General features: G+C 44.6%; 1 protein-coding gene across 2 annotated transcripts in view; it reads left to right on the plus strand.

Annotated features, from left to right (window-relative positions):
- The window catches only part of LOC105188703 (uncharacterized), a 59856-nt gene that overhangs the window by 2258 nt on the left and 33047 nt on the right, over positions 1 to 24551 (plus strand). Inside the window, exon 2 of one of the 2 annotated variants that reach the window (XM_025301054.1) lies at positions 2261 to 2484. The exons of the other annotated variant lie outside the window; for it this stretch is intronic. Within the exon in view, the coding sequence (XP_025156839.1) occupies positions 2457 to 2484 (28 nt within the window). The 5' untranslated portion in view covers positions 2261 to 2456. The remainder of the gene's footprint in view (positions 1 to 2260; positions 2485 to 24551) is intronic. 2 annotated transcript variants of the gene reach the window in all.

Raw genomic sequence — 24551 nt, forward strand, 5'->3', positions numbered from 1 at the left:
ATTGCAAATAATACACCGGCGGTAACATGATGGCGATTTTCGTATCTGCAAATTTTTTCGTTTCCGCGCGATTACTTCGGCAATTTCCGCGATAATTCGGTATTCAGAAAAAACATACGAAAATACTCGGGTATCTAAGTAGTTGCTCGGCATTCAAATTCGCGGGCATATCCGCCATCCGTTATTGATTTTCACACCGGCTGACGTTCTCTTTCACTCTTCTAAGTGTGTCATGCACGCTAATCGCGACATTCGAACACCCGGATCATCTTCCCGGATTGTGATCTGGCATCTGAAAAATGTTCAAATGAGGCAAGAAGGTATTTCAATACTATCCAGTGTATATCGACAACATTATTTCCGAGAGAAAAAACTAATGTTGTCACAGTGATTGCATTACTCAAATGTAATAATAACGATTGAGTCAGTCTTCTAGCGAGGATCGCTGACACGATAATAAAGAACGAAAGGATCAAATGTCATCTTTATCGTATCCGAGATCTCAGCGGCAGCAGCCATCGCTCTGGCGCAGCGACGATTGTTTCCTCACAATTATTTCCTAAGAGAGAAGCCGTCGGATTAATATCGCAATCGCCGAGACGCGCCGAACAAGCGTGCACAAGTGGCAAAATTTGCGAATCGCATGCCGCTATTTTTCTATGACGCGCCAATCGATCGTATCTCTCGGGGCGGGGAATACCCGCGAAATTGAAATGGCCGCGAGGGCTCGAGGGGAGAGAGTGAGGAATGCAATTTCTGCCGCGACATGAAAATTTTCGATGCCATTTCTGCCGCGCCATCATTCGAGGTTACTGAGCCGTCGCGCCTATCTCGTAGGATTAAATCTTAGAACATGCATTCTACGCGCGCGTGTTGAAAAGCGCAAAAGTGAAAAGCCCCGACGCAAACACGGCCCCGCCGCCGCGCCGCCCGCGTTCTTCCCCGGTCTCGCGTCCCGCTAGAGCCCCCTCTCGCTCGTCGCGCAGCGGCGTTATAACTTCGTATTTACTCGGATAACCGCTTAACAGTAACAACTGTAATTCAGACGACAGCGCGTGTGACGGTTACTGTGTGTAACTTCGCTGGAACTTTCATGCAACAACATATGACGTTGTACCCGTGACATCCATACGCGCGCTCGTATAGCCTCGGTCAATTACTAATTTACAACAGTTCCATCGGCAATGATGTTCGTCCCGAGCTCAGTAGCGCTCGTTTGTAAATATATCATTATTTTGCATCGAGCTTGTCAGGTGACCCGTATTTATTTCAACAGAATCCTCCGATATATCCTCCACACCGCGAGAGAGAGAGAGAGAGAGAGAGAGAGAGAGAGAGAGAGAGAGAGAGAATGTTTAATTTCATCGCGCGAGTTATATTTGTTTTCTACACCAGCTGTATATCTTCGGTGGTTCTGATTAAAAAAGTACAGTATAGCCGAGGGATACTTTTAACGTTATTATCAATAACATGTGCAGTAGTAAGCTATAGAACTGCGTTATACTGCATTACTGACTTGAATTATTTCATTATGAAGATATATTATGAAGTGTCACACACACACACACACACATGTAACGGACATTCTCTTCTCGGCGTAAACAAAACTCCGAAGTTGGCAAGAACTGTACGTTCTACAACAGGTACACTCTTTTTCTCTTTAGTCCCTCCGGCCCTCACTCTATCTGTCTTCCTATCTCCTCGGGAAAGAAGCGCCGAGCTCTAATCTACTAACAGGATGCAAGCCGAGCGTACCGCGAATGGTCATTTTATCTCTGCTAGCAGCAAAAAGTTGATTCTAACTTCATAAGCGAGCAAGAAATTGTCATTAGGGTTTAACGCTCCGAGCAGCAGTGAAGCGAACTTTTGTTCCCGGCCGTAGCAAAACCTCCTTACGTGTATCGGCGATGCTATTGTAGGTGTCGGACTTAAAGTCGTAACTTACTTTACGGTCACTATGTGGGTAGAAGCTTGCGCAAAGGAAACTTGCTCTTAATTAACGAATCGTCTTTTCTTCGTCACCGATACGGTCAAGGTTTCCGGAGATAAAAAGTTTTTTCTTCCCACCTCTTTTTACCTCCGCGATCGCGCAAAGGTGGATAGAAAATTGTACATCGTGGACGATAAGAGACAGCGACAACGTCGCAACGTCGTCCTGTTTTTACATGAATATTCCAACGCCAATCGTTAATTTGTGATCACGCGTGCGTGACCGTTGCTGTACCCGTATGTATGTGCGTGTGTGTGTGTATGTTGACAGAAAATCGTACGTCCCTGGTACGTACATAGTCTGGTCGCTGAACGATGACCGACTGGCCGTTGTCACAGTGGAGATGACTACCAGGTTAGTGGCTCGTCCCGAAGACGACGACGACGACGACGAGGTCCACGAGGAACGAGACTCGGGCGATCACTGCCACTGATAGAGACCCGGCACCCCGTCGCAGCTCACATCGATGCCGACCGCCACATCCACGATACAAGGTATGACGGGACATGTCTCGCCGGACGCGCTTCTGTCGGACGAGCTATCGCAAAATTGCCCGCGGCATTTCCGTCGCTCTTTATTTCACTGCGAAATGCTGTACGTGCGATCAATCTCGGGTGAAAACCCTTGCGCGCGCGCACACACACACCCTCACACTTCCCTCTGTGTTAGCTTCAGTCACAATTTTCCTCTCCTCTGTGAATCGCCCGTATAATTGGAAATTTTGGGATTCTACTTCGTCAGCCGTGATATAGCAGTATTTTCAATTCTCATCGCGTATTGATCGTTTGAGGAACCTTCGCGGTTCGCCTCAAGCTTGCGAGCCACGAAGGAGATAAATCGCCGAATTGTTAGCAGAACACGTTCGAGAATGTTGAGAAAAGGACGGACGGATGGAGATCCACGCCGAGGCGGAGTCGGCGACGGTATTTAGGACTCATTGTTCTTCTAGTGGTTGTCATGCATTGACGCGATAGGTGTGCCAGCGGCTTCTCCTGCCCGCCATTTGTGCCCTTTCGTCTTTATTCACCTGCTTCTCGCAGGAAGACATCGCCGTCCCTTAACGGCGTTTTATCCTCATTCCGATGCGATCTTTCCTTGAACTTTGATATTTACTTCTTTTTGTCGCTGATACCGCTTGCCCCGATGATTGACACGGATGTAAGACTGATGACGATTCTGTACAGCTGCGAATTCATCGGTAACCACAATACAACTGCGCTGTTACTTCCGAATATCCGAAGTAACTCGGATATTATCCGCTGGTTTGGATATTCGGGTACTCGAGTACCCGGAATGTGGGTAGTGATTGCGAATTCAATTAGTCGGATCGGCGGATACCTTAAACCCAGGCGGCACCGGCGAGTTTGGGTACTCGAGTACACCTGGAAACCGAATAGCGACCGCGGGTTTGAGTACTCAGGCGGGCAAGAGCTTGAAACTCAGGTAGCACCGGCAAGTTTGCATACACCTCAAAAAAGTATTCTATTTGTAAAGTGATTTTTCCCATATCTCATATTGTCATCTCGCTCATATTTTAAGCGAAGCCTTCTACAGAAAAAGGATTCCTCTCTCGATAAAGCGATTAAAGTGAACCATTTATCTAAAATTTATTAGATATTATTCTAACTGTTTTCCTCTATTTCTATTCTTCGAGAGGATTTTCTCTTATATCAATTAATTTTCCTCTTGTATAAAGAGGAATATGTTGATTTGAATGTCGGCTTCTTTTCTTCGGTCATGCTCTACCTCCAGACATGAACGAAAAAATAACCTTGTGCTCGTGGGTCAGAACGCTTTTTAAAAAAGGTATGTGTGTTGCTGTAACATACAACGAAGATAATTTACCCACATTTGGTCGAATACAGTTTACAATCTATCGCAAGAAGTTGAATAATATATTCTTTCTTTTAACTATATGTTTTATACAATTGGTTACGATGAACATCTTTGTAGCTATAAAGTCCATAACGAAACTGATTGGAAATTTATTTGTTATGATGATCTTATTTCATTCGTGTCTGCTTATTGTAGAACTGGAGCCAGAAGTACATCTATATATATATTACTTTTCGCTATATACATTACAATAATTTTTTCAAATTAAACGATACGACCAGTGAGAATAAAGTACAGTATAGATAATAAAGAATAAATAATAATCCTCTTCAAAAAAGATTAAATATAATCTGTGTATAAGAGGAAATTTATGTTAAAATCAATAAGACTTGCATTATATAACATATAATCCCTCTAACTTTAAGAATAATGTATTTATGATATTTTCCTCTTAATCTTAGAGGAATCCTCTTGAGGCCATATATAAGAATAAAATCTTCCAAAATTTAAATGATTCCGCTTGTTTTGAAATTACTTTTTTCGGGTATATTCAGGTACTCCGATATCAAGAATTCGGTTAATATTCGTGAGTACTCGCGTACGTGGCTTATAGAAATACGGCGGTAGCGCGAATACAACTGCGAAATAAATCCTCCGCCGATCCTCTGAGAACGTTAAAGCGGAGTTATCAGCTTGTAAATGCTTACTCACATCAGGCAATATTGTTGATTGGAATTTTTATCGATATTCGCCGCACGTTACGCACACACAACGCAGGGCGTGCCTTTGCGTTCTTTCGCATTCTCAGAGTGCTTGCGAGACAACCGGCCTAGTCATCGCGTGAATTTAAACGCGAACGTGTCGATGTCCGAACAATTCGAGGAATTCGTCGTGGCAAACGTGTCCCTCATACGGCATCGAAATTCCGTCGCGTAAACGCCTACGCGAATAATGATTTCTTCACGTTCCCGCGGACAGAAAACAGGAGTTTTTCCGCGAGCGGGCTTGCGTGCTCATCCGCGTTCCATTTGCCTCCGCGACCCCCCTCTCCGGTATCGATCGGCGAACAACACCGGCTGAAGCTCTGTGTGCCGCCGCGAGAGGTAACCTGTGGAATTGACAGAGCAAAAAAGTGCTTTCGGATCTCAAGTTTAGCACGTGGGGAGATTCGCGAATTCGGCGCCGCGGCAGCGAGCGAGCTCGCCCGCGAATGTTCGTTGTATGCAAATCGGCAACCCCCGCATGGCAAATGCACCCACGGACGAGTCTCGCATACGAATTACTGAAAAACGATTTCTATTACGTATCACGCAAGGATACCGCGGCTCCGAAGTTTAATATTAACGAACACATAACCGAGCACGGTTATCTTCGCGATGTATTGACAAGAACGTCGCGCGGCCGCGACGCGACAACATTTCGCGCGTACAATCGCAGATAGCGAGGATGTCCGCTATTATCGGTATGAGTCCTGGAATGCATCTGACTCGTCCAGTGGATGGATTCTCCCGCTGGAAAACAGATTCCGCCATTGGACAAGACGGGTGCGTCCGAAATTCGCGAAAAAAGTAGCGGACGATCTTTCCGCCCAGAGTTGTGTACGTCAGCAGCCCTTTTCTCGCAACTTCGTCGTAATCTGATTAGGATTTTTCAGCGTAAGTCAATGGAAAGAGGAAGAACGGTATATTCCCGATTCCTATATAAATTATATTTACGTTCCGCGAAAGTCACGTCGGAGGAAGGGAACGTTAAAACGAGGACGTGGCTAGCTAAGCCGTGATATCGGCGTTAGCATATTAATCCTCTTATACATATTCTTACACGCGCGTGACAGCTGTCAACTAAATATGTAAATATTGCTAGCAGACACACTGTGCTGCTTTATCTAGAAATAAAATTACCGGGTACGAAACCGGGCACGAAATTATAAACGCAGCGGCGTATTGTTTTTTATTTTTCTTTTTTCCTTTACGACACACATCGCATGCAGCGGCAAAGTTGGATGTCGCGTCTTGCTCCGCGCATTTTATCTGTGTATGCCCCGAGGAATCCGATAAGCCTTTTTAATCGCGCAAGGAAAAAGAGTAGAATGCGACGATACAGTATCTCGGCTACTTAGGTTATAGTCTGGATCTTCCAGTCCCTCTCTCTCGCGCGCGCGCGCCGAGGTCATGTTTACTCTATTTATTGATCGCGAAATATCTATCGCAAATAGAGTATGTAATCTACTTATGAAATCTCACGGAAGTTACGGCGGAACAGTTCGAACTTATTTCATTATCCGCCACGGCAGAGAGACGCAGTGAGACGATATTATATTCGGATAATTAAAAACGTCCCTTGTACAGGCATAATAAAGGAAACCTATCGAGGTAGCGCGCAGCGCGGCCACGTCATCGCAATTTCAACTCCGACTGCTGGTATCGACTCGTGAAACTCGTGGCGGAATAATGTTATCGGATCGAATATTGAAATCGTTTCTCGATAATTTCTCCTGGGCGCATTCATGAGTCTTCTTCCCTCGCGTTCATCGATCAAGTCGCATCAGTTGCGACAGTCAGCTGTCTGCGAAATTAACAGCGGAGCCGGCACTTGGGTAGAAAAAAGTTTGCGATATAGGTCAGAGCCGGAGGAACATTTCGCAGGGTGTTGGAACAAAGCGAGAGGTCCGCTCGCGCCGCGTCTAACCCGACTACGTTTGGAACCCGATGTGTCAATTAGAAAGAGCGAGCTTTCAAAATCGAAAATTCCGCTCCTCGAGTTCTCAATAAGACGTCCGGCGCGTGATATTTGTTTGTGTTCGACAATTTTCACTCAAAATTCCCGTCGGCATTGCGGCTCGAGTGCTCTCGTTTCGTTCTGCGAGCGTTCTGAAATTCTGCCAATACCCGCTTCCCATCCGGTCGCAGTCGCATTTTTCGCGTCTGAACGTCATCGTTTGACTTCCCCGTGACTGACTGATCCCGCGACCGGAGAAACGCACACTCGAGTGTCTCTTTTCATTCGTTTGCATGATTGATGGGCTCCATTATGGGATAAGCACTCTTTTTGCTGCTGCGTCTCCATTATAATTTTTTCTCTCTAAAGCGCCGTCGTGCTCGGTCGCGCAATATCGCAGTGTTTCGTTACTTTCGCCGGTTTGTACTCCGCGCTTGTTCTTTCGCACTCGTCGCCGCAAGTAGAGCATTGCAGCTCCGTATTGTAATTAGAATTCGCCGAGCCGGCGAAAATCGTACGTCCGTGTTTGGTATCTTGTGAACTACTTTTTTTTTTAATATGATAATATAGTGTTTTCGTATCCCACTCACGTATACACATACGTGCACTCACATTACGTAGGAACGTGTATAAATTACTCCTGTCAGCCAGTGTTTTACGATATCGACATTCGAAATATACGAGCATACGGTGAATTTGCATAAATTCTACGGTAAAACGGAGTTTCCAAGACTGCAAGCGCGACAAGTCCGATTGTGCTTGGAATACAACAAACAAAAGTACCAGATTTAATCCCCGAAGCGTGCTCGAAAGATTGCGATGAAAAATCCTGCAGGTGACAAGACGGGAAAACGCTGGACTCGGCTTTGTCCGTAGGAAAAATCGTGCTGGAGGATCTGATAGAAGTAAACTAAAAGGCTTCAGATGCATCGGATCGTTAAAAAGAAACCGAAAGACTTCCCTCGCCGACGGGCACGCAGGAGCAGCGAGACCGACGAGGCGTGAAATTCGTCGATAATAGACCAAGGAGCAATTCCTCTCTTTCTGCACATGAGTTGCCGCCGAACGGATATCCCGAAAGCTGCTCGAACGCAGGAAAATAACAGAAAAAAAATCAGGCGAGAAGCAACCGGTGAAATCGGACGTCGCGATCCGCAACGCATCGTTCGATTCAGATTTCCGCGTCAGTCGATGCGGATCGACTTCTCCATGACGCCTTCGGTGTTTCGTACATTTATGTAACGTCTCTCGTTATCCCGACGTCGAGCCTGTTTTAATTATCAGCACCTCTTCTCGTTGGAAATTCGTTTAGCCAATCGCCAAAGTTATTTAAAGTTATCAAACTTTGCGGCTTAATTACCGCGTTATAACTTTCAATTAATAATCCTCATGGAGAAGTTCTGAGCCCTCGCGCGCAGAAAACGCTTTTACATTGAAATAGACGGAAGGATTGCAAAATGTAACACAAGTTTGCGCGAGGATTGTACTTCGGTTTCAACGCTGAAGTACATTTCACAGTATTTCGCTCGTTGATTTTATATATTTCGCGCACCATAATTTCGTCGAGCTTCCACGAAGATTCCCATCATCATTTTCACATTTCCGCGTTATAGAAAACTGTATTTGTAATTTCCACGCGGCAAGTTATGCGATCTGCATTTTTTGCGTGCTTCCCTCCCCGGAAAAAGAGAACTAAAAAACGATCATTAAGTCGGAGCGCTACGGTTATCGGAATCGCACCGGATTTATCGCCGCGAATCGATGTTCGGGTCGTGGCTCGCAAAAGTTCAGGAAACGAGATTTCGATTGTTTGTCAACTGCGCGTTGCAACAGTCACAATTAAGGTCCGCGACGGAGCTCACTCCATCATCGTCATTCGTTTTATTGACATCGCGATATTGGGAATATTGATCGAATTTAACGCAACGTTGCGGTGGATGTAGCAATCTATTAATCACGTTAACTCGGCGGGATATGACGGGCATTATGAGCGAAAGTCGTAAGCCTCTCAAAGATGAATTCGTAAAGGTTAGGTAGATTCTCTCGTGTGTGTATAAAATTATACTTTGCTCCGCGCGTGTTAATTGCGAAATTAGTATTTGAAATGGAAAGTAGCAGAACGAGAGGGCGTCTGTGAAAATGAAATACACACGCACGCACGCACGCACGTACGCACACACGACGGGTTATACTCGCTTTTCTGAGCTAAGTTGAGAATTACTGAGGCTTTTAAGTCAGTCAGGCTTTATTTATTATCAGCGCCGTGGTCCGCGCACACGCACGATCTATATAGCTCGCACTTGCTGCGGATCGGAACGGCTACAACAACACGATCGGATTTGCGTTCGGTTCCTGAAGGTTACGATAATGTAACGGATAGCGGAGGCGGATTTAACTGGATATTTTTCTAAGATCACCAGCCGGCGGTGAGTGGAAACCCGAAGATTTCGCGCGTTCGGGCCGTGTCTGGAGCCGAGGCTAAAACAGAAACACACATTGGCCATCGAATGAAAATGCTCCGGTCGAAAAGCGCGTATTGGCCGTTCGCTGTTGCGCGCCGCTATTATTTTTAGCGACACTTATAGCTGGAATTTTCAAAGGGTATCGTCGCTTCCGACTCGTTGTGCCTCGCGATAGTGAACAACCCCGGTGGGTGTGAAATGCATATTCTCTTCCGTGATATTTCGTAGTAACCGAATTAACGAGAGAATAGCAAATTTACGATGAAATGAACGCAAAATATTGTTATCATCATCATCATCATCATCATTATCAGCTTCGCCAGGCGTGGCGTAAAGATTGAGAGTCACTGAAGCTTTTAAATCAGCCCTCCGTACGTTGTTTAGTTGCTCGTCTCCGGCCAGATAAGCCACGTTAAAAATACACCGAGGCACCCCTGGCTCTTCTGCCCTCTTCTGCTTCGCGAAGATTCCCGTCTAGCCACTACAATGCTTTCATGTCGCTCTTCTTCTCTTTCTCATTCTTATTCGCATACCAGCCCGTCTCTCTCTCTCTCTCTCTCTCTCTCTCTCTCTCTCTCTCTCTCCTCTCCTCACCTCTTTCTCCTTCTCGTCCGCCCTTTTGATTTCTTCCTTTGTCTCATCTTTCTTTACGGTCTTGACATCGGAGCACCAGAGCGAAAGTTGCCGAAGGTGTCTTCCCGCTGTTCGTGCCGAAGCTGATGGTGCGTGTTTTGCGAGCGAGGTCATTTCCAACGGTGCAGGTGGCGCGCGATAATTTTCGGGTCTACCGAGAAAACATCGGAAGTTCATCCGCGCTCGTTATCGGCGACACACGAATCGGAGCGGGCCATTATCAGCGAAATGTTTGCAGATGATATCGGCCTCCTCCCGGCGCGTCCCGGCGCACGGCGGCGCAGCCTTAATTACCGGTCGTCGAATTGAATTATGCTCAGCTCGGTCGGGCCACGCGGTTTCCGTATAATGTTCGGCTCTATTACTAATTAATTTGTTAATTACCGCGGAGACGGACTCGCGCGCTCGTTCGCGCCGATGGCACCGCGCTCCTGCGTGTCGATATCGGCTAACCCTTTCGCAAGTGCGGAGCAGCGACACAGAGACGTCGCCGCGCGCTATTAAGCGACATGTATATACCGCTGGAATGACGTAACGGATACGGCGGTGAGATAACGATACAGCGATAGCTAGTCCCGTCACGTATGCCCGGCACAATGGCTAATTTCGCAGCGAGAAATATATTGCTGCTGCTGTTGCTTCGCAGGAGGGGAGGGGGAGGGAGAGGGGGAGGGGGGGGAGAAACGCGGCGAGAGCGAGATAATAAGAACAGATTAAATTGCAACGACGTCTCTGACGTCGCAGCGTAAGCACTCCACTGTCTCTTTGCGCTGTAATTTGTAGCATGTTATTGTCGTGTGCTATTGTGCCCGTTTAAAAGTGCTTAACGACTCGTGTTAATTAGAAGTACGCCAACAAGCGCGCGCGCGCGCGCGTGTATTAACGGAGAGCCGCACGGATGCATTTTACCGCGCATTTTAATTTCATTTAGAAACGAACGGTTTCAGAGGCTCTCTTTTAATTAATATTCTCCTCCACTTCAATGAACATTTCATCATCTCGTCGCTAATAGTGTTCTTGTTATCACGCAGCTGTTTAATTCGCGGCTGTAAAAATGGGAATAACGTTTCGCCACTCTTGCCCCCCCTCCCCCCTCCCCCCCACGCTGGACCCGTCGTTCGTTTTATTCGGCAACACGCGGGTTATAATACACGCAAGATTATGTAAGATAAACGAATGCACGACCGTGTAACGTTAATTGGTTTCCGACGCATTTTACTGTTGCAACGTACGTTGCAGCGCGCACGATAACCGTTGTTGATGCCCGAGTTTTTCTGGTATTTATCGGGTAGCCAATTACATTCTCCAGGTGCTCGAGCGAGTTATGGATTATTAAAGCGTAAAATACGCGTAGAAAAACCAAAGACGAGATCGGCCGCTACGAATATCAGAAACAGTTGACGAATTAATATGTTTCCGTCACTATCCACGACTTTTACTTCTGGTGCCACTTTGGTGCCGACGAGCATCCCACGAGTCGAGTGGTACTCGCGGATTAAAGTACCGTGCAGATAAGTGGGAATCCGGGTGTAGAAAGTATCCGTTTTATAGCGATAGGAACCACTAGTAGCTATCACACGGCTGGCATGTGTTAGCGGGAAAAATGACCAAAGATCGGCTGAAAGAGATCCGCGATATTTGCAGAAAACGTGCGAAATATATTCATTGCGGCCCTTTCAAACGCGGAAACCTCGCAAATACGAAATATTAGCAGACAAGAGCGAGGTATTCCTTTTTCGCCTTGTTCTGCTCCTTTTTCTCGCCTCGTTACGAGCCACTCGATCCTTTTCATGTCGGCCGTCGTAATAAGCCGTCTTAAGCTCACTTCGAGGTTCTCCTCTTAAACCCATTGCGCAATGAAAGGAGTAAGAACTACGAGGACAAGGACAAGAAATATAAGAACAAAAAGAAGCAACGGGATTAGCCGAACTCAATGTGCGTTTCCGAACGTATTAATGTACAATGACAGAATGAAGCACGAGAGTGCAAAATTGAGTAGAAAAAAGGGAGAAGAGACACAGAGTAAGAGAGAGAGAGAGAGAGAGAGAGAGAGAGAGAGAGAGGGAGAGAGAGAGAGAGAAAACGAGGGAAGAAAGAGGGAACGCTGTCGACAATCGCATCGCTTCGGAACGTCCTTCGAAGAGTCCGAGAGTGACCCAGAAAGTTATTTGAATTTAAGCCGGGCCACGATAAATGACGAACTCCGCTGATAAGCAGGATACGGCGGAACAGATCAACTGCTTTGTATCGCGAATCGACATAGTCTGAAATGAGAGAGAGAGAGAGAGAGAGAGAGAGGGGGAGAGAGAGAGAGAGAGAGAGAGAGCCCGATGAATGTGAAATGCGAATTTTTATAATATAATTTTCCATTCGACGTACATTTGCAAACGGGGAATGTTCCGTGTGAAATACCGAAGAAAAATGCCGGCCTCGCATCAACAATTCGGCCAATAATCTGCCAAACATTCTCGGAATACCGCGGGCTTTACGATTTAACATTGAGCACACACCGCGCCGTTCTTCCACACGTTTCAGCACGTTCCAGCGTTAGTCCATTCGCGAAGATCACGTTGCAACAATATAAGTGCCCAGCCGTGTGACGTAATAGCACGGTATAACGTTTCATCTATTCGGGCGTGATTAGTCGTAACGGCCGAAAGTAGTTCGCTACGTCAGAAGTTTCTAATATACGGCTCACCTTACGTCTCTAACTGTTACGGTCCGTTTTTTCGGACGATAACGCGGGTCATCTCGTTTTGCTCGGCTTCGTTCTTGGCCTTAAACCGCCCCGGTGCTCAAACTACACGGATTCCCCTTGGCGTAACCTCAGCATGGATCCGGAACAGCCCGAGATAATATTATCCCGTCACTAATACGATTGTCATCATGGATTCCTCACTCCGGAATAGTTGGACTATAAACTTTATGTTCTTCGTGTATTTCCTTAGCTGAGTCGACATTGTTCGCGCGCTCCCTTCTTTGAAATAAAATTATACAAAATGAAGAGATATAAAAATGTCGCACCAATTCGAAGTGAAAACCCACTTGCGCTTTCAACTGCACAAAAGAAAGGAACATTTCCTTGGTATATAGTTGGAGCCATGAGTATAGGTTTACTTTTCACATGAACGAGGATATTTACAAGGAAATTAAGAGTAAGTTCTTTGTTTTATTTCATACCATCTGCCTGGAATATCGTCGTGAGAAATATAGAATGCCGCAGACAGTATTTGATTTCACTTTATTCTCTAAATAATGAAATCGCGTATTCGCCGTATTTGCCGTTGTGAAGTTTTTCATACGTAAGCTCCTCAAGCGTGAATAGCATTTTATTCGATTCCATACAACGTACAATATACAACGTACGTTTTTATTTGGAAAATATTGTCTTTATTACTTTTGCGGCGAATATTCAAAAATTTCCTCTTTCGCTCTCACAAATATGACTCGGTACATTTAATTTAATACTCATATTCGTACATTTCGTACATTTTCTCTTACACATAGATTAATCTCTGCAAAATCGTCGCGATTGTATCAGAAAACGAAATTCGCTTGTGCGATATTTGCACTCGTCTTAATTAAGAGCATGGATGAAAGGGAATAATAATTGAGACATGCTGTATAGCTGCCATTACTGTCACTGTATTACTGTCTATATATCTGCTGTATATATCTGCTTTCTTTACTACCTCTTAAAGTTTTAACTCTCTACTGCAACAGTTACGATCTATTCTTGCAGTATTCATGACAGCATGCTTGCTCGCCTCACGCAACAATGTAATTTATCGGGCTCGTGTTTATCCGGCAATAAGTTAGATCGTTAATTCTTTACCGTTGTTTAACAGAAGCTCGCTGCACGATGTACATTGCGAATTGATCTCGAGCACTGTTTTTGTCACAAAATCGAGGCGAGTATGATATTTGGATGTTTTCGTTCTGTTGTCAATATTACAATCGACCGCGTGTACGTGTCCTGTGTTCACTCAAATTTTTATCTTTTCACTTCACAAGTAAATATTTCAGACCCATCATCCAGCCTCATTACCGATTACATCGATTAATTATTCGCTACGAGAGATATTGACGTTTAGCAATAAGTTTTCGTTAATTAATCCGCATCGCACCGCCGACTTGCGTAATTGAAATTTGATAAAAGGCGAGTTAATCATCGATGTTGCATAATTTATTCGAATAAATAATATATTAATTAGATATAATAATTCAACATTGGACGTTCGCGAGCTTGGACTGCAATTAATCAGTATTACGGGGAGTAGCGGGTTTTACTTGACAAAAGTTAGAATCCTACTGTGAATAAAGGCTGTTGTTAAATTAAATGCTATTTATCCTAAGACTGTGCTTTATTCAGAAACTTACGACTATGGTTTATTAAACAAAACTGCATAATGCATAACATTACTTCTGCAGTTTCTCTGCGCTGTGGAGAGTCTGTTTTTTGTGCTGCTATAAATCTCGTGAAGCGCAGCTTTCCCAATCCTTCTGTATAAATACGTCATGATATGCAATAGATTTCACAATTTTAACGCGGCACTAAAACGCGGCACTAAAACGAATATAAAAATTTCGTTTGAACGTATAATATTTGAGCTTTATGCAGATATAATTTATAATCTGTCATTGTGCTTTCAGCAAACAATGTAGAATATCTATAATTCTATCCGTTGCGTGAAATTAATTCCCTTCCGTTCAAATTATTCAAAGAGGATGAGAAAGAGATATGATTTTTATAAGCGATTTTAAAAAGCGCTATAAATAATCTCGCGTCACTTGAAAGTGCTGACAACCAGTTGGAAGGAAGTTTTCATTCGACCCCCTTCTCAGCAAAAAACTGCAGCACGGACCCAGCCAAATCGTTTTGTCGCAGCCAAATTATTTCTGCGTAATAGCCAGCTTAAATATCATTCTTGTGCGGAATGCTGCAAAACCATCGAATGTCCTTTTAACGACGAATCCTTATTTAAGCGGCCAATTCTAACGAAAATCAGAATATAGAAATATTTATCATAAATTTTGGATGGAAAACAATCAAAGAGTGTTTGAACTGCATTCTCGTGCTTCGGGAAAAAGGTATAAGGAGTTCTTGTTTTTTTGTATTGCAAATTTCTTCGATAAAGCTGTGTAAAACGGGAGATTAACAGAACAAATACACACCATTCGCATGAACAACCCACTAATGTAACTTTAAATCTCTCTTGGGAAGCCGCTACCTAAGCTGCTGTTTTGAGAGCGGGATTGTCCGGAATTATTGAGAATTTATTCAAACGCTTGTGTATAAGTGGAAAGTTACTTTACTGTGAAGCGAAATGACAAAACGCAATAATATAATAGCAAATAGAAGCAAGGATATTAAACGAAAGTCCACATCTTAATGTTTTAAGTTGGATTAAATAAGTTTTCCCCTTAGGATTCTATTCTACGTAATGGTTGTCTGACCGTCTATGCACTTAATTGTTATTAAATTATTCTCGTTAATCTCTTGTCTCTGCGTGACAAGCAATCCATTTCTCTAATTAAGCAGTACAAGTTTTGTTTAATCTGATTTTATCGCATGACTCGTTAAACGGAACATGTTTATTTAAATTTAAGAAGCGAAAGCGCAGCGATTCTTGCGTTATCAACGGTTGGTCGCGCATTACCGGTGTAAAATGCTAGCAATGTGTTGCGTCCGGAGTGTAATACGTTCCACGTCAGAACAGCTCGATTATTACCGGTACGCAACATAACATAACAACAGCGGCACTGGAGAAGCGTAACACGCGCATAAGCGGTTACGCTGTTTATGAGCTATCTGGAGTCGCTATATTTTTCTAAAATGCGAAAGTAGGATAATATCGAAAGACGTTCGATCAAACATTTCTCTCAAGTTCGAACACGCGTGTCCTTCCAACTGTGAAATGACAATTCCAATCACGTAGCGATACGTTCCTGCTGATAGCATCGATTTCAAGTCCTCGAGTATTTTGGGTACTACTCGAATACTTATATATTCTCGAATACTTATATTATTCTCAAGTTATTTTGAGTATCTGAATATCCAGGGATCTGAGTACTCCTGCGCTCAGATGCTTGAGTAACACCCGGGGGTGTGGGTACTCGCGTGCCCAGGTACCCAGGCCAGCATAATACTTGGATATAGAAACAACGGTTTATATGACTGACAGCTCCGATCTCTATTTATCCTAACTATGCGTACGCGCGCGATTCTTTTTCGTCGTTCTTTCTTCGCAATGCAATGGGAAAAAGCGCACGCTATAACTTGGCAGAGATCCTTAACAGACGACAGGGATATTTCAGCGCGGTGCGCGTTTCTAGGGGGAGAGTAGGATCACTCCAGGGACGGCTCAACGTTGGCTGCGCGAGTGGCGGGCCCTCGAGTATAATTAGATGTCCTAGTTTACCACGCAGCATCTCATTATGGAATCCGTTCGCTAGTCGCGAATGTATGCCTTCGCGCTGTCCGCGCGCGAGCTGTGCTCGCATCTCGCTCGATAATAAGCCGCGCCGTCCAGTAAAGCGATCGCGCTGCTACATGTAACTAAAAGTTGACAAGTTCGGTATCGACCCACTTGATCGACTGCTCTGCATGTGTGACTCATTATTTAGCATATGGTGTACACTTGCGTGACTCGACGAGATTGTATTGTCATTAGACGCTCCGTGACGTTACGTAATTCTCCAAAGGAGGCAGCGATTGAATTTTGTACTTCGCTACACACACACACACACACCCACACCCACACCCGACTTTAGGCTATTTCTTCCATTTTTAGGTCACCGGAGACCCAAGACCGTACAACGAATATTCTGTATTCACTTCTTTTCCTTCTTACCTTCGTACCCTTTTTTTCATTCCGAACATCCCGCCATCCCCGTACTTCGGCGAAGACGTGCCGAGAATACCTCACTGGCCTTCCGTCCGCGCAGAATATTTGACATAATGGTCGCCATCTGAAATTCGACTATTTTATTTATTCCACGGGAGATTATAGATCCACCTTGAATCGTGTTCCTGACGCTGATTGTTTTCGCGCGTTGTCCCGCTCCCTCCCCCTCCCCCTCCGCCCATTGTGCATCGTTGTACGCCAAAGACGTTCTCTCCTTTAATTGTTCATTGCTCGGGGATTATTCATACCTCGACGTATTCGTGCAGGAGAAATTGTCACAGTTTTCTGCGGGAGACGTCACCTTGTTTACCCAGTGTGATTAATAACTAACGTTCCGCATGGAAGAAAGGCAACAGCGTACCGGAATAGTCCGATTAACACAGAAGCGCCGTAAATCGTGGTTACTACACACACACACACACACACACACACACACACACACACACACGCACGCACACACGCACATGTATACGGTATGGCAGAAAGTCAGATAATAATGAATCCTGTTAGAGGAACCCCGGCTGGAGGACTCGCGAGACCAATTTCGACGGCACTCGTCCTGTCGCATATTTACAACGACACACGCCCACTCGTCCTTCACCTGTGGCTCGGCAGCGCCTACGTTGGGGCTGCTGTCTACGAAATAACTTTTTGTTATTCTCCTGTCGGATTCCTGCCACTGGCAATAACTCAAGCGCGTATCAGAGTACTGGAAGATGATTGTATGAAAGCCGCGACTTGTTCTCGCTTGATATCGGTCAAATAAATAAATCGCGATGATCTTGAGCGCGAGATTCGATGCTCGACGTTTATTCCAAAGTTGGTACTCGTCCGTATTGACGAATATAAAATCCTCTAGCAGGAATCGTAAACTTGAAAAGTTCACCGCTTGCTATATATATATATATATATTATATATGCTGTCTAGTGACGTACAAAAGAGATGCGGGTGATTTAATAAAAGCAGATTGTATATCAGTTGGCGTAGTTTATGATATACCGCCGATAAGGTATAACAGCAGAGTGAGGGAAAGGGAGATCGAACGGATAACCAGGCTCCGGAATGTCTCCCGTGGGATCTGAAACGCCTGCACCCAGTTCCATAACTCTGACCACTCTTCTAAGCCACGATTCCATCGGCGAATCTCTCGAGTCTGCCTTCTGGAGGCAAGCCAAACTTGCCCTCCACCTTCGTCTTCTCTTCCTCTCCCTTTCTCCAACTCCCACTCTACTCAAGGCATTCTTACTCGCTCCTCAAGGAAGCGTATTTGGAGAACGAATAACAATTGCAACGTCTAACGTGCGTTTCTCCCCGGCTCCGTTACAAATAAGTGAAGAAATTTTACTTATGCTGGAACTTCTTCACGCGCGCACACACACACACACACACACACAAGTACAGTAATAAAAAAGTTATGCTGATGCGTTTCAGTATAAAAAAGCCGTGTCGATTTATCATTCTGTCCATTGTATAAAAGTAGAATTAAAGAACGGAAACTCCAAAGCCCCAGGTATATTCATGATTTAATGCGCATGTAGAGTATATGCATTATACGGGTGCACACGGATGCCAACATGTTGGTGAACTCTCTTTCCGGCGAAATATGAGGAACACATCGTTCCGAAATACGGCCAAGGTCGGATCGAACGTCGCTTCTTCATCCAATCTTTTCTCGAGTAACAAAAGCTCTTCGTTGACTATTCGCAGGATGTTGGCCATGTCAGTTGGGTAACGATACCTCATCCATTGCCTAGCAAGTGAATCGTCCTTAAAGACTGGCTACGTACAGAACATATAACGGTTGAGTGAGCGCTCATTATCATTGAAATGTTCTTCTAGATCCGTCATGTGGATGTAAACCTATACTTCAATTACAGACAATAATGACTGATCGCTCGCTGTGCCCTTTGTTCCGCTGGAGCCAGCCATTATTTGTATCTTGAATTTATTTCCTGTCTATTTCAGGCCAGTATTTTCGCACGTATTGAGACGGTATCGAGATCGGCATTGCTTTTTAATGACGTGACACTTATTGATAAAGGGGACCGTTATACCGACATGCCATTATAACGGCGCGACGATTATCTGCGATAGCATATACACTAAATTAATTGACGAGCTCGCCGAACTCGCTTGCCTAATTTGTCTGAATGAAAATCTAGCTTCGCGTTAGCGAATTAGTTAATTGAACTACTACGAATTAGCGAATTAAATCAACAAGTTGGAGACCGACTTGGCAGATACTCCGAACTCCCGCCGTTGAAGTGGCGCCATCGACGAGATTTAATTAATTAACAATGTCACCTCGCTACATACTAATATTGGACAACGTCGAATCTCGTCCATTGCCCTCCCGGTTTCTCGCAAACTTTAATGACCAATCAAAGTGTTAATGACCATGTATTATTCGGTGCAAGTAGTACAAATAGAATACGTATGTATATTGCTTGCGGTTCGCGAAGGACGTCAGCTGGGTCAGACAGAGATCAAGTGGATGTCGCCGGGACAGAGGTCACGACAGTGTGCGCGTGACCTTAGTTATAAAACATAATGCTTTCAATATTGTAGAACGCGGTCCGAGTGTAATTGCAAGCAGCAGCTCAATATACACGAGCCAATAGAATAATGTACCAACCGGTTCCGTGTAACTAGGTTATTAGGGTTTTCTAATTGCACGTATTATTGACTTGTTATTCATCGATTATTCATAAAGAAACGGGAACGTTGTAGAGTCAGTAATCTGTCAATGTGACAGCTTTCCGTTAATGTGCAGGAACGAATACGTATGGTTATAAAATACTGGTATAACCTAATTACACTGCGTATTAAGGCTATTCTGCCTTGGTTAGTGTATGCGCCTGGTTGTCGCGTTAAGCCACACAAAGGCTGTGCTATTCTGCAGCAGCAGGGAACAATGGTAGAGCACTAACTGCATTCTGATAAGCGTGTTAATAGTGTTTGTTCTTTATAGCTGTACGTAGCAGCACTATCTGCACTTGAAACGAGATGGACGTGTATTCGACACTTGTTTCGAGAGGAAAGAGAGCAGAGAAAGATCTCGTAAAGATGGTTCAAGAAAGTGCAGCTGCACAGAACAGACTTAATAAGATAGTTCCGTGTCGGAGCATTGGAGACTTGGTAGTCTGAAAGAATATTGTTTCGAGAAAATACTATTTCGAAGATGTTCAAGAGAGAAAAAATTTGTCAAAAGCTCGGTGTTCAACTAAACTAAACACGGCTTGGTTCGTGCGATCTTGCGTTCGATCGATACATCTTGTGATGTAAATTTATTCGCGAGAAAACTCTCACCCCAATACACAACGCAGCGGCTGCTGCGGATACTAAATGCGGTTCGAGCGAGTTTATATATCCGGGCTATGGGAATCCGGATGCGAGTTTGTCGCCCCTTAAGCATGCTACATGCGGACGTGCGAGCGGCGTGCCTATCGGTAGGCGACTCGACATGTTTTATCGTACCAGAGCGGACCGGGATGTAGCCATTTTAAATTAGATGTGTGTGTGGGATATTAATTACAACTTGAAATCATAAAAAAATATTTCAGTAACGCACTCATGCGACGCTTCTCGTATAGTTGAAGTAATTTTTCATCAAGTTTTGGATTTATATCATTCAGCTTCTCGGCGACATGCGATAAATATATCTCGGCTCGTCACTGTCGCGGGTAGAAACTAGGATAGCGAAAAATCATGTCATCTTAATACCTGTATCGCATCTATCCAGGAGAACACGGTTCATGAGGATACCAGCATTACGTTATCCGATTCTTGTTCAATTATCCCCAGAGCTAGACGATCCGATCGAACGCATCATGGTATCCGAAGCCGAAGTTTCGGTGTAATTGCCGCGAGTCTCTAAATGTAACTTAGAGCCAAGCCTTGCGAGCGAAACTCGAGAAATTAAATTATCGATAAATTTACGCAACAACCTCGACTGGATTGAGGAGATGCTCTGTCGCACACGTATATCGCTCGAACGATATCAATATTAATATCAAGCGTTAGTGAACACATAGCCTGTTCGTTTGAGATTAGTGTCAGCACTTTGTAAATAATGCGTCGCAAAACGATATTGCAATGCAAATTTCGATTTCTTGCATTTTCTGGCATTTTCAACTTAACAAGTCCGTACACATTTAATTTGAGATGCTGGCAAAATCTAATGGGAGGTGTAATTTGATGGAATGGACATTTGAGGCTACGATTTGTTTTTTGTGATTGTGATTTGTTTGCAAAGGCAAAGCCGCCTCGAGGATTAAAGGCGAACTCAAAATTCAAAGCTCAGGTTTCCGTTCTGCATCACGTGTACGCTCTATTTTGCGGCTTCGACGCGTCCATATCCCTCGTGCTTAAAAATCAAGCGATGTGTGAAATACGAAAAAAAGATTATCGATCGGCTATCAGCCGGTATATCAGGACTCGAGATACGACGAAAAACGCTGCCATTATCTTTATTTTTGCGCTTACCATATTTCCGATTAAAATATTTCCGGAATTAAATCCGTAATCAAATATATATATATATATATATATATATATAGCAACGCTTTTCTTGTAAAATCTCAATGCTACCAATTCGATAATTACTTATGCAGTCTTAGACGTCCATAGCGTCATGTCCTGCCGAAGAATATAATTTTTATCGTGCCATTAACAGAGCGCGTATACCAGGAGCGATCGTTCCTTTTTATCCCCGTTGCTATTATTCGGAAAGTGTCCCGCCGATCTGAAAATTTAGTGGTCCTGCATCGATCAATTGCGAGTGACGTCCTTACAGTATAAGAAAAATGAGTAGCGAGCAAGTAGCGCGACACGCACACAGGTCAGCGCAGGGTCCATCTATCTTTCAAACACCCTACTCCGGCGGGACGTTTCTGTATACATTATATATGATCAGTGCAGTTTCCTTCTTTCCTTCTTTCTTGCCAGAATGCTCGCCAACTTTTTATCGCGTGTGCTTCTCATACCTTGTCGAAGCACTGTCATCGGATGTATAATCAGAATGTAACCTTGCACATGCGATATGCGCATTCTGCTAATTGCGTTGGACACGCGTGAATGGTAGCGTGAATTTCGCATGTTTCGCGTGTAGCTGCACTTGTTTCGCTGTTATCGCGTAAAAGGCACACGTTAACATCTCCCGCAGTTAGCGACGATTACGCCGCTACGGAGCTACAATTAAACGAGGAGAAGGGAAATCGAATTGCTATTTGTATGTTATAGAATTGCTAAATATGCCGAGAGGATCGGTTAATTAGTTTCGTTAACCGCATACACGCGCATACCTGGTGCTCTCATACCCGGTACGTATCAATTACGTATAGGCGAGCTCCCATATGTCATTTCAATGTTCGTAGTAAGAGGGAGTGAGGGTGGGCATTAACGTTCCATTATAAATGCCAATAATTAAATAGCTCGGCAAACGTTCGCGTTATTATTCCGTTTTTCGTACGCGATATCTTTCCCCGTGCTGCATTTCGACGGGTGGAAGTCGTGTGTTGTTACGCGTCTTTGACTGAAACTCCATCGGTCGCCCGCCGCCATATTTTTTTCTCTTGACAACAGTATTAACGATTTCACTTCTGCGATGAAGTAGCTCATTACAATTGAAATAACGGAACAATGGCGCGTCTGCTGCTGGTATCTGGAACAATTGAATTGAATTGGGTGCGCCCCACAGCTGGATGAACATAAATTTCTGCGTTTGCGAGATAAAAACGATTTTGCAATCTGGCCGCTCGTCGAATTTACATTCTCCATGCTCCGAACTGGATCTACCTTATCTATTTACGCGTGTACTCGTAAAGTGTACACATAAATAATCAAGCGACACGTCACGTGATACATTACCAATTCTGAAAGGCAAATCAAAATTGAAATACTATACTTCTACAAGTCAGATGGTCGTGCTATGAAAAAGAAAAAAAAACAGAAATGACTCGAAACGCCCGGTCGCGCCTGCAAGCGCATGATTTACTGTCTTCATTCGCGCGGCGCCGTCCAAAATTTAATACACATACGTCCGCTGACGTGGAAGACAGAATGAGCTTCTCTTCGCGTGTGTTTTACTCCGGCGAGCAAAATTGAGACTCGAATTTTGCTTCTAGGAAGCGGCCAAGTTAAATTTAATCGCCTTTTGCTACGGTCATTGTAAGACTCAATTCACAGGACGCTTGTTTTAGAGCAAGCCTCGGACGATTAATCAGACCACAGTTATTAATCAACGTATTCGCTCTCTCGCAAAGTATATCACGTTTAACATCTGCGCTCGCCATCGTGATCGACGACGAGGCTCTGCCTGCGGGGAAAACGTTCCAGTTTTACCGGGCCTCCTTTTCCGCCGATCCGCGGTCACAGCGGACTAATGCAGCCCTCTGTCGTTGGAAGAGAAAGTACGACGCGGGGTGCGGAATGCACGGCGGAGGGAGGCCGGTGGCTAAGGGCTGGAAGTCGGAGAACGTGGAAGAGGACGTCCCTCGACGGGAGGGCGGATTTGCGCGTGACATTGTGCCGCTTGAAGCCTCGAGATGCTCTCTTTCGCCGTGAAATTACCCGAATTCTGACTGTATTGAGTAACGGACACGTCGAATGAAAAAAGATGGGGATATAAATTGATGGGCGAGCGTTACACGCGCTGCTGATACAGGAGCGACGGAGAAAAAAGAGGCCGAAGGAATTACGACGGTCTTCGCGAGCTGTTCGCACGCTCGAGAGGTGCACAAAGAGAGATAGCGGGAAATAAATGATGAGGGCAGCAGGGAATATGGATTTTACCCTCATTTATCTTCATCTTAACATCTGTTTTCATTCAGCTAACAGTAATATTTACCAATCCTGTTCCGGTATAAACCTGGATATAATTCTTACGCTCGTGCATCCGAGTCGGAACAATGCAACTTGCAGAATGGAATATCTGGCGAATGCTCGGCGAGGCGCTCGGGTGTCCGAATAGTACTCGAGCGCCTCGGATATTGACATCGTTAATATTTGCATTCGTACTTGCCACGATTGCTTGAGAGATTGACCGTCGATCACTGTTGAATATTAAACGACTGAAATTTTCGTTGACTAGAACGATCGAAATTAATATCAAATAAATCATGATGATACACATACAGTGACTGTTTCAATCAATTAGATTAATTGCCTATATTGATTAGTAATTTATTTCATCAATCGATTAAATTATTCGCAATTACGGTACATGACGATTGATTGGCTTTGCTTATTAATTTGCCGATCATTTTAGTCGACTAAGATTTCGACCGATCAGTGTCGAACATCGCGCTGTCGATGTTCTTTCATTGTTTCGCCGTTCACCGCGCGTTTCGCTCGAGTCAACCACGACAATTTCCTTCACTCGCGCTTAAATAGAAATTCCGTTAATCGAGCGTCCTCATGGAGAATCGCGCGCTAACCGACCGGTAGCACGAAGGCCGGCTCGAAATCCCCGTGAAGCTGCTGAACGGAGCTGCTGATGATAACAAAGCAACAGTGACTGTGATTTGATGAAATCGCAGACGCTAGTCGTTCTATTTAAACGCGCACGCAAGCTGCTAGTCCGGAGCTAGTCAGAGAGCGATTGGCGTGCAACATTCGAAGAGCCGCAAATTCACAACAGCGCCGCTCGCCCATTTAGAGGATCGGTATAACCGCGAAACAGTCGATAGTTTGTTAAACTGCACCGCAACTGGGCGCAAACAGCAATATGATATTAAATATGTCGCCGGGCGCGCGCGCGCGTGCGCGCAATGTCGTCGTAATTCCTGGGATTCCCTGCGCCCTAGCGCGTCGAAATTGATTGTACCGCATGCGTAGCCGAAATGTATCATTTGCGCACTAGCCCTACACGGCAAAACTAACAGCATTTGATTCTACGCGCGAAACGGTAAATATTTATTGATCGAAACGCTAGTCAGTAAACATTTACCGAGCAAAACGCCAGTCAGCGAACATTTACCGGCCGAAATGCATTTTCGATGATT

Source organism: Harpegnathos saltator, unplaced genomic scaffold (genome assembly GCF_003227715.2).
Source record: "Harpegnathos saltator strain DR-91 unplaced genomic scaffold, Hsal_v8.6 scaffold4, whole genome shotgun sequence".
NCBI classification, from domain to species: domain Eukaryota; kingdom Metazoa; phylum Arthropoda; class Insecta; order Hymenoptera; family Formicidae; genus Harpegnathos; species Harpegnathos saltator.